Consider the following 12,494-nt stretch of genomic DNA (forward strand, 5'->3'; position numbering starts at 1 on the left):
GTCTGTTCGGGGCGCCGCGTTTGAAACGTATTGGCTGACCCATATCGACTGAATTTATCATTTACAATGTCCATATTTAATTAAATTTATTAGAGACGCAGAGCGAAATTGGTTTTGAGAAAAATCTATACTTTTTCGTTGGCATAATGTTATTGTATATTAGTAAAAAACTTTAAGAAACTATCCACTAAGCAGTGCGAGGCAATCCGAAGGAGAAATACAATCTTGGAACAATAATGTCATTATTTTGTAATTGACTAAGCATGATTATTTTGGAACACGTAAGTTTATTCATAATATAAAAGCAGTGCTTGTATAATTAGGTGTAGAACATTTTCATAAAAATACCATCATTAAATATAATAACTAGCCATCGCAGGAAAATATTAAGAGACACTAATATCTTTGCTGGAGTAGATATACATTTCATCATCTTACCTGGCTATTAGGGAACGTGGCGAATGCAGACTGTACTTTGTGTAGCGCGTGGTCCTGTTGGTGGGGCGGGGGCGGCCGGCCCTTGGGGAAGTGGAACCTGGGTATGACGCGCGCGGGTGCCCCGCTATTAGCCGCCCCGCGTACCGACCGCTGCAGGGTCGTATGCGGCGGCGCAGACGCAGGCTTTGGAGGCGCTGTTGCTGCATAGCTCTGAAACAGGAGATAAACTAAATTGATTTGACGTTCTTAGCTTGGATTTATCGCACCTCTGATCAGTAAGGTTTCCTTAAGCTAAATGAAATAATAAATTGTATTTTGTATTATTAAAAAGTAGGATCATAGCGCATTCGGCGATGCACTTTATAATTGTTTACACTATACAAACAAATGTTTGTATAGAGTAAACAATTATAAAGTGCATGCATGTCTCAAAAATACAAATGTATTGCAGCACACGATGAAATTACATTATCTGGATATTTTATCATTCAGGGCTTTAAAGTATTTTCATACGTCGTTCCAAAATTCGCTAATCATTTCCACTATTATAAATCATTTAAGAGCGTTAAAGTGACATGACACAAGTGCGTTTGTTTTGGAACAAACCCTCAACAAACCGCTCCTACTTTATGACAACGGCAAAATAATAACGCCTCGCGACGTTCAGTGCTGAATATAAACATCCAGAAGTAGGGTTTTCCTTATTCAAGAAGTTAACTATACAGTTAACTTCTTGAATAAGGAAAACCCTCAGCCATCTTCTAACATCTTACGAGCATTGTGATATTCTTACTATTTTTTCTCCACCATCTAATGTTGATAATAATGTGATATAACAATTAAATAGCCAACCAAACTCAAACATGTCTCAAAAATGGAATGATGAGTAAATAGGTGCTGCACTTAGGTACAGCGCTTAGATTTTATCATGTTGGCAATAGAAAATACGCAGTGGGATGAATAATTTTTATGTGTAGGTTTAATCCGTGTATTTATGATTATACTTTTAGGTTCATAAACACAAGAAGTCTGATTTATTATGAAACAAATGTATTGTAAATAATAACAACATAAGTTAAGTGAGGACTTCTCAGTTATCCGAAGTCGTTGGCGTAAAGTAGATATATCTTTCATTTGATTATATATCTTATTATTGTTACTTGTCAAATCTTTATTATGAATTTATAATTTAACAGCCGATATATTAAAATACAATGCCTTCACCATGTTCCTTCCACCACCTGACTTGTACTTTGTTACTCGATACTACGCTCTCTTGGCGTTGGGTAGAGAAATCAAAGTACGAAAACATTGAGTAAACCTTAATTACTATTTACACAATAATGATAAGGTTAAAGGACCAAAGAAAGGCATAATAATATTATGTATATCATTATTTAAGTTACCATACTTCAAACAAATATTATAGAGATCCAATTAATTTATTAGCACTTGGAGACATTACCCATGTGATGATCAGTCTGCAGTTTACTTCTGCCATACGTCCATTTGCATATCCATACTGATAAACTATCACATTTAAATAAAATTATATAATAGAGGTGTAAACACTTATTTTGCACAAAACCAACTCTCGTTACAGTTTGCACTTTTTATCGCGTATTTACTGATTACATGTAATCTTGCATTCCAATTCAGATACACGCAGAATGTTTTATTTGTAATTTTTATCGAATTAATCATCTTATTCTTAATTGCTCACAAGATATTTTGAGATATAAAAAATATGATATATTATTATTATTATTGTTGCCATACTTAAATCTCATATTCAGGCATTAAAAAATCTTCGTCCTAAGAAATAGTATATATCTACCAAATATTTTAAATTATTTTATCTCTGAAATGTATTAGTTTTATTTTAGGAAAATTTTCCGCGTTTTTATTATTATAACTTCGTACTAAATATGAGAGATTAAGTAAGTAAAGCCACTGAATATTGTATGCCGACTGAGCAGGATAAAATACACTAGTAGCGTCGCTGATAGCCAATTGTTTTCTCATAAAATAATTAATATCAACAGAAAACATGTTGTGACAGAAAATACTCATTGTCGATGTCCACAATAATACGTACTTAGCTTGTGCCAAATGGGACAATATTTCTGGCGTCGGTCGCTTCTGGAACTAATGCAAATCACGGCGAAATGATCCTCAAAGTTTATGAGAATGTAGGCGAACGGACTTTATGTAAATAAAATTTCCATTAGTCTTATATTTTTAAAAATATTATATTATTTTAAATTCGTTTTTTGTGACGGCTGTATTTTGGTAACTGACTTAACCAATAAATCTTAAGTCCTATACTAGAGACAGTACAGTCCATACGGTATTTATAATATTACGTACTTCCATATTTCCACATACGTTAGTCCAGTACAATACTCACACGGAATTATAATAAATAGTTACGTATGTATAAAGTTCAATTTCCCTAACCACGTGTTTTATCAACTTTTAATAAGCAGGTTCAGTGCACTAAGGAAATTAGTCGAAAAATAGCCACATTGAGGTGTGAAAGTTGGCATAGTTAGCCAGAACTATTGCCAAAAGTGCGGCGGATGGCTCCGTATGTGGCTCAGGGTTGCACGAGTACTTAGACCTGACCAATTAGTCGTCGCTCATTACCGTACCATTTTTAATGCTTGCCTTCTACGGGTGAGTTGATTTGGTTTACATCTTCGTTTGTAGTATTGGGCTAATGTGATGGACCCGGTGATGATAAACCAAGATTCAAAGCAAGTCGATGTTGGTTATTTTGTTTATATATTGCTCTAGATATTTAGCAGATAAAAAATGCAGTAGCATTTACACGTATTAGATTAGATAACAATAAGAATTATTATCTCAAAATTTGATATGAAATACTTAGATAAAAATTTCACTATAAAGCTTTTGTAGCTATAAAATGTATTGCGTGGGTCGAAGTGACTATGACCTGGTTTGCTGAAACAACCCCAACCCTAATTTAACACACACAATGACGGCACAAAGGTCAGTCAACACAAAGTATTATTTCCGCGTAACCCCGCTATTATAAATGTAAAATGTGCCTGAAGATGTTTGGATGGTTATTAATCTATGACTTATAAGTCTAGCTGAGTCAAATTGGAAATATGACACGACAGACAACGTGTTGATTAAATTTAATAGTAATATATGTTTATTGACATTTCGTGTTTATGAAAAAGAGGATTAAAATATTGCCAGTACTTTGATGCACGATGAGGCATTTTGATCACATTGGACACTTACCGAACGACAAATATTTCAATACCATATAATATGTAAGATTGGATGTATTTGCCTCAGTTATTGTATAACAATCTAGGTAAATGGGAACGAGTTGTAAATGTGCCACAAGACGTCAGTAGTCATACTGACAGCATATTGATGAACTAGTGAGGATTGCATCCAACCAGCGCTAACGGTAACATTAAATGGTAAGTATTTTGAACATGTTTACCTGTTCACAAATCAGCCGAAAGCATTTCTATCTTATACGTGAACTGTAAACAGATATTCAGGATATTATATTTTATAGATGAGACGGAATGTTAGTATTGACGTGTAATACTTAAGTGCATACGTACGCGCGACGCGGGCACTGCATATGTTAGATAAAATGATAATGTTATGATAAACTACAAGAATCGCTTAACAAGGTAAATGTAAGACAGCTTTACTGTATGAACTAATGTTTATTAATGATAGCGGTTCATTTAAATCGTACTAGTACAACAAATATGTAATTTTGTAGAAATGTTTGCATGATTAAGAAACGAGTTCTAGAAATAATCGCTTTGTATGAGTGTTTTAAAGATTTTAACTTGAAGAGTTCTATCCCATACAGAGCGCCGAGCGACAAACGTCGTTCAAAGTATCTTAGTGAAAATACGCTGAAGTTCAGATCAGTTTTGGCTCTAATCCAAAATAGGTTTGAAACAGCCGCCGTGAAACGTACAAATTCGGGAACAACAAAGACTCTTGGGACATAAATCTCGTAGAATTTTTGAATGAACGTTTCATTGAGGATCTTATTATAGCTACGAATTTAAGAATAAAGGCGTATTTAGTGCATATCTATTAATTACGAGTCGGTTCAAGCTTCAACGACCCATTCATCTCCGCCAATGGCGATGCAAAAATCTTTACATAGACTAAATTTTTGTGGCCTTTAATTCCATTAGTCTAGTGTCTAGGCGAACTAACTGCAATAAAAACAGTTAACTCTTTAACCAACTCAGTGGGATGGACTCATTATGAAATTCCTCCCAGAGGGGCATTCAGCGAACATTAAGCACCAAAAGTTATGTCATGTGGCATATTGTGTCTACGTAACAAACGTTAGTAGTAAAACATTAAGGAATTCACACGGTTATCACCTGTAGACAAAAGGTTTCGACGAACAACTAAATATTGTTGGTCGAGCGTAGGCGTGCGCTCAATCAAATACGTCATCACGTTTGCTTCCTCATTTTTGCGTCTTTACCCACTAATGTGTTCATAAACGGTTGTGCAATGGTACGTTCCTTTCTTTTATGATTGATAAAAGGCTTAAAGTTTTCCGTCCACTTTAGTTCTTATCGAATTTTTTTTTGAATAGAGAAATTAAAAAAAATATAAAACAAAGGAATAAAATAAAGTTCATTTTTGGAAATTGAAATATTAAATCGCGCAATAATTTATTATGCAAGAAACATCATGTACAAATCTTGTTCGAGGTAGGTTCCGAAACGAAAACGCTGAGATAAAACTTATTAGAATAAGTAAAAGAAAAGTTATTTTTCATCGAGATCCAATATCAAGTAATCTTCCGAAGTAGGTTACCGGACCACAGATTCATAATATTGATTTGACTATGAGCAATGCGGTATTATTTTCGATTTCTTAACATCACTCCATATGAGATCCACGGACACGAAACGACTTGGAGTCTAAATAGGTTTGACAAACACTTCAATGGAACATACAAACATCAAATTTATTTGTAAATAGTAATTCTGTTTGTTGAAACAAGTTCCGTATAGTTATACGGAACGGAGTAAACTCCTTATATAGATCTGCCATAATGGACACCGGCAATTAAAGTGTCGATAGTAAACAATATAGTCTTTTATTCCGACTATAGCAGGAAGGGTTATGAATCTCAATGGTTATGTAAATTTGAGTATTTTTATGAGAAGAAAATTATATCATTAAAATGTTAGATGTTAGAACGAACATTATATTCAAACTTTAGAGAATAAGAGGTAGAAAAAAGAAATCCCGGATATAAAAATAGCCTATAGCACTCAGCAGTAATGTTTACTTTTAGTGGAAAAAAATCATATTCGGTACAGTAGTTCCTGAGATTAGTGCGTTCAAGCAAACAAACTCTACATCTTTATATAATAGAATAAATATAGATATGACAACGAAGAATAGTGTAGATAAAATTTAATATAGTTATATTCGGACAACGAATCGACGGCTGAAGAATTTGCTTAATAAATTCTCGTAATGAATTTCAGTTTGTTTTAATAGCTTTGCTCGAGTAATGTAGGCGTTTACCTTTTGGGAACCTAAGAACTGTGAACCCAGTTTGTGTCTATTTTAATATTTCAATTATTAAATGTAAAAGGTTACACAAGTATTAATAAAAGTGTTTTATAAAGTTTAATGGAAGACAAAAATAATTATAGATTTATAGTTATAAGCAAATCAGAAGCCAAATTAATTGCCTCAGATCGACAATCGTCTTTGAAACGGTTGGTTAAAGTTGAAAATACTTGAATAACCTCTGAATGAATCGAGAAGTTGTCTCGCCGCCGAACCACCGTAATTAACATTTGGCTTTTGTTCAACCTCATTTAATTTCGGCTGTTTCTATTGACTTTTACTACGTAAATACTGCAGGCCGCACTAATTATAAGTGGCTATTCAGTTCTATTAATTTCTAGCGTAATATTAAAATTAATTGCGGCTTTTAATCATTTACTTATAATGCGAAAATATCTATTGCAATCAAAGGAGAAATTCAATTAAATTTTTCAAAGTTTTTTTTAATGACATTTATAATTCAAGGATATTATTTATATTATAAATATTCTTTATTGTTCCAAATCCTTAAAAATTACGTTACAATAAATTTCAATGAATATCTATCACAAGATCTAAAATATGCTAGCGTCCCATTAAAAACTCTGACATCCCCTATAATTTAATACTAAGTCTCAACAAAGAGCTCATAAAATATATCTGTTCAATTTGATCTTAATACCGCTATTGTGCCCCTATTATAGATTTAATACATTCATACGAGATTTGTTCGAATTCTATCTATCTTTTATCGCGGAGACGAAATGCATTGCTACGAGTATAATGTCTTACAAGAGTCTAAGGCGCCGGACAGACGTTATCAACTTATTACACTTGATCCACAATATAAAATGGCAGAAGTCTATGTAATACTCTCATAGGATTACGATCTATGATACAAATGAAATAATTATCAGTAATTGCGTTAACATTATTCTATTGTTTAACAATTTAGCTGGTTTATGATATATTAGACATATTATTGTCAAGTATTATAATTGACATATTTAGAAAATCATTTATTATTGTAAGAGCTAAAAAATTAAAACAAAACGAACGATTTTGTTCCCATTTGTTGTACTTTTTGTAATTATTTTTAGGGTTTTCACTAATCGCGCAAATGCAACAATAGTACTATTATAGCAAAGGTTTATATTAGCGAAAAGTAAACGTACCTAGCCTTGGTAAAACAATTAATTTCATATTAAAATACACAGACACATCTGTGTGCAGGGTCACTACTACCTTTGATAATAGCTGGACTAGGAGATAACTATAAAATCTTTAGTTTTCATTTATTAAAATCAAATTACATTTTCCATGTAAGATTGAGAATAGCAATATAGAAGGTCGAGAGAGTGCGGTACAAAAGTCATAGTTGATGTATGTTAAAATTTTATATTATACTATCTTTTTCTCGCAGCATTCCCCAAATGAAGGAGTTTTCCCGGATAAAATTCCAACTATATATTTTCCCAGGATAGAAACTAGCCTATAACTTTCCCAGGGTCTTAAACTATCTCCATACCAAATTTGATAAAAATCCGTTTAGTAGGAAATCAATAAAATACAAACAGAAAAGGGAACTTTGTTTTATAATATGTATAGATGAATAAATTATAACTACATATTAGGGAATGTTTTTCAAACATATAAATGTAATTGAGGGACTTTTTTACATATTAATTAACGAATGACGATTGAAGTTAAATAATAATTCTACACGGCAACATTGCTAACCCTAATTGTACGCGGAGTTGTCGATTTTATTATAGTTACCAGCTGTGCCCTGCCTTCTATTACGTCGGATACCGTAAACAAACTAATAAGTAACATTTCATATTATATTATTTAACATATGCATGAAAATTAAACGGCTGGAGGTTGATCGGGCGGATTAAAGAATATTGATTAATAGATGAATAGAATAAACGCTTATTAAATCAGGATATGTTTGGTGTTTTCGTTGATTTATTGTTGATTGATATTCATAATTGATTGATTCTTGATTTTACAAGTCTTGACCAGAATGCTAGGAACATATATAACTATTTCTTTGTAGTAAGTTAGGTAAGACAATCTTCATTTAACCAAATTATTCGCTTTTCCTAGCGTTATTACGATAATAATATATAATCAATGGAGAGAAAATATTAAATCTTAGAAACAAACATTATCCCATATTAAGAGATAACCATAAAATTTGTGTTGTTGGAAATCATTAAATCAAGAAAATAGACACACAAGTCAGTATTAGAATCATTAATTCTAATGATTTTAATAATTTCTGTAACGTATAGTTCAGTATATATTCAACACGGCAATAAATTTAGTATCGCAGGTTATGACTCTTCGGAACTTAATATATCCAGTGTTTCTGTGACAAAAATAAGTGAGAGTTTATGGGGCAAGTGGGCTGTAAACTAAAGGATTTAGTGGAGCCCCGCCGCGCAAGTATTGCAAACAAAAAGTATTTAGCGGTAATGGCGACAGAAACATTGTACGGGAACAAAAATAACTCCCATTTCTGACTTTATGATTGTTGTATTAAAAAAGGGATTTTAATTACTAAAAAATAAACCTGCAGGCGTGTGTCAGAACTCAGAGTGGATGACATATTGTAATATTGTTACAGATTTTAGAGTATTATAATCTGGTACGTAAAGTCATGAACTAAAGCTACGAAACTATGAGTTCTTCTAATGATACTAAACTGTATTTGATTACTTGCAATATCAATGATTTATCTAACAGATTTCGGCAGAAAAATTGAAGGAAAAATCTCCAATACAGCATGAAATTACAGTTTTAGCCCGCAGCTACGTTACGTTGTGACCTAGAAATATCGTAAATGTGATATAACGTGGAACATATTGCCGCGTCACTTTCACGCACGTGCGGGAAATTATTATGTAATTTGGTTATAGCTTCTTTATAAGCGGTAGAGTCTCGATCTACTCCCATTTTTTCTATAGAATGAATAAATTGTTGATATACTTAATCGCGGATTGACTGCGATCATGTCAGCAATATTTTACAGACAACCATAGGTAGTATTCCTGTTACTTTCATGTGGTCAGGAAAATGACCAATAGCTCTAACAATCCTTGTTACCATTGCCTATAATTCTTTTTAAATATTAGTACCGGTTAGGATTCCTCCGACGTCTTTCTTAAGAGCCACAATGTTCCTTCCATCAGATAACCTAATTAATAATTGGCTACGTTTTTTTATGTACATGGATCGAATGAGATCAACTATCTCATTCGATCCATGTACATAAAAAAAACGTAATTATAAATAATCTCATACATTTCTTAGTAACGTGTTATTTGGAAAAAATATATTAATTTGCGGTAAATTAGTATTAGAAACATAAATCAACATTCTCCTTATATTATCACGTGAAAATACGTAATTTTCCGCCTTTTATAAAGGAAAACAATTCAAATATTCATACAAAACACAGCGTTATATTCATAATTTATAAATTACAAAACCGATCAATATTCATTGGGTGGATTCGCGATGGGTTCCCTCGTGCTATATCGAGCGCGCGGCGCGGGGAGACAGGGGCTACACGTGGTATTAATAGGCGCGCGCGCATGTCCGCAGCGCACTCGCTTCACACCAAATCGGGAAACGGCTATGATTTGGATACTTGCCGTTTTTTATGGCACACATGTGCTCTGTAATCTGTGTTGTGAATTTACATTGTATTAATAATGATAAAACTGGGTTGACCAACAAAATTTTGCGGAATCATAAAAGTAAGAAAAAAAATACTTTTGCAACACATTTTGTTTCTCAATGAGAACCAACAGGTCGGACGACGTTATAAAAAATAAAAGCAATATTGATAGTGACAGAAATCATGATTTTGAAGCAATAACTATAATGTGTTTATAAATTAAAGTAAATTATTTAGTTTTTTGATAGTAACGTATTTGAAATATTATTTATGCCGTTATTTTAATAGCACTAGTATTACCGAGAATATATATAAGTTCTAAATATTAATAAATATTATCAATGCTGACAACGTTGTGCATCTTCTCTCGGAAATAGACCGTTATAACGTTATAAATATGAATTAGAGCAAAAGAGCTCAGTTTTAATGATGTTGATGCTGGTCCCTGTGGTGAGTGCTATATAAGAGGTTATTTAAACCAAAAACATTTTTTTAAATAAAAATGATCAGTACTTTTACGTTTTATATGATTAACGAAGAAACGAACAAAGGAGGAGCTATTTTGTAACACAAATTAGAAATCTAATTACTCTTAAATCATAATTTCGCAAAATAACATGTAACAAACGAAAGACAAAAATAAAGCAATATTATATAATAAAATCACAGAATGTTTTAACAAAGTATTTGTAAAAGAACATAGAGAGAGTTAAGCTACGTGAGGATTCCATACAAGTTATAAATACAGGGAGAGTGTATAAATGGTTTATTTACTTATTCATGTAAATCTTGTAAATACTTTTGCACGTGTTGCCAGCGTGTTGCTTGCCGTACTACTACAAAACTTTAGTATTATAGAAAACCATACAGTTTTATTATTATAGACTTGATATATTGGATTTTAGTTACGATGAGGTCGATTCCTTCCGATCCTGGGAAATGAGGAAGAGTGTTAGAGTTAAAACTCTTATAGTATATCGGGTCAAGAATTGCCCTTGAGTTGCTTGGACGGATGACATGTAGGATAAACGACTCATCACACCAATTGCGCAGTTATTGAAAGTAAATTACGATATGTCATATAAAATAAAGTAGTGATATTTAATTATCGTAGCTATGCCGCTGCAATTAATCATATGTTTTAGGAGAAACTATAAATAATCACGATTAAAAACAAGCTTCAATACCAAACGTAACTTTAATCTCTATTATTCTTATGTTCATTCAAAAACAATTACATTTTCATCTATTATGAACAAGTATTGGGAAAGGTCAATCAATATTATATTAGTTGCCAGGTAACTTCCCAACTTTGTTGATACTTTTAGCCTTTGGATCTTTATGAGGCAAACTAAGTTTTGATACTGATTCAACGAATTGACTATTAGAGCGGATAGTCAATTCTATAGAGTCCAAAACTACGACAACTACGTGATGCGAGACATTTAATTCATTCACGTGGGTAGTCAAAAAATGATCCTACTTGCTTTTAAGACATTGAGTCTTACTAACAATAATTTTTATTCAATATTTACGGCATTTATTTCAAATTATATGACGTAGGTAAAGCATAAAGTGATAAGAACCAATAAAATGGAAAAAGGCAAGGGTAACATTGATTGAGAACCTTAATTAGTTTTCTGTATTAACCTTCTTAAGGTTAATACAGAAAACACAGCCACAATATTCTTTATTTATTCATTTATATCTTACCTAAAAACACCAGACAAATATGATATTGTTTAAGACAAAAACTTGAATTGTGGTAATAAGGTATATCTGATATATGTGATTTCTACGTGCCCTGTACGAGAGTGAAAATAGACAAAGAGATTCATATCAGCGGGGAAACTAAACCGACGCGGGTTATTTGTTTTATTCTTTGTATAGTGATAAAGATCGTACCCGCTTGTGAACTCATGTATCAACTGAGTTATTGCTAGAAAGTTAATGAATGAGAAAATAAAAAACTGGTTAACTACCAATAGAACAGTAGAGCAATACTCAGCTAATTTCTAAGACATAAGAAGTAATTAAGAGATTGTAATTCGTGTAACAAGTGACAGACCGAGAAGTCACAGACGTCATGTCAGAATTCGCCTTTTTAATTAATATTTATTCCGGTTTCGACATATGAAATGAAATGATTTATTTGAACCCGTAGAATGTAATAGATTCCGTCAATATTAACTCTACCCTCACTAACCAGTTCTCACTAGAGAAGAGACAAGAAGCTCTGATGTTGCTCTTTTTAAAATCAGTTTAAGGTATGAACTACAGTAAATGATACAGAGATAAAAAAAAAATACATTTGTTTGTTTTATTGTTGTTTAGAGCAGTTCATTTATGTGCTCGCAAAATAAGTAATAAATTTATTTTAAATTTCCATACGAGTACTACGCTCTCACAGAACTTTTGGACTCGTAGATAGATTGTGATATAATAATATGAATCTAAAATAACACATACCAATATTAAAAACTATTGTATAAGTAGAGGTAATTTGTAAACACTTCAAATCATTAGCACTTGAGTTCAAATTCCTGCCTCACGCGCATTAAATAGGCTTAATCTTGACGTAATAAAGTTGGGGACGTAAATCTCAGCGTCTTTATAGCCACATTGTAGACGTTGCTTTTAATGTCGTACGTTACTTACTCTTTACTATGCATTCTTTATTGGAACTATCATGTATGTCAACAGTAGTGTAGACAATATTTTATAAGAGATCAACGAGGGATAGTTGGTAAAGTTGACGGCGTTT

General features: G+C 32.4%; 1 protein-coding gene across 1 annotated transcript in view; it reads right to left on the reverse strand.

Moving 5' to 3' along the window:
• Positions 1-12,494, reverse strand: part of LOC119191014 — a 125,853-nt gene that overhangs the window by 24,597 nt on the left and 88,762 nt on the right. Inside the window, exon 2 of the mRNA XM_037444742.1 lies at positions 439-648. Within this exon, the coding sequence (XP_037300639.1) occupies positions 439-648 (210 nt within the window). The remainder of the gene's footprint in view (positions 1-438; positions 649-12,494) is intronic.

The sequence above is a fragment of the Manduca sexta genome, chromosome 28 (assembly GCF_014839805.1).
Source record: "Manduca sexta isolate Smith_Timp_Sample1 chromosome 28, JHU_Msex_v1.0, whole genome shotgun sequence".
Lineage (NCBI taxonomy): Eukaryota > Metazoa > Arthropoda > Insecta > Lepidoptera > Sphingidae > Manduca > Manduca sexta.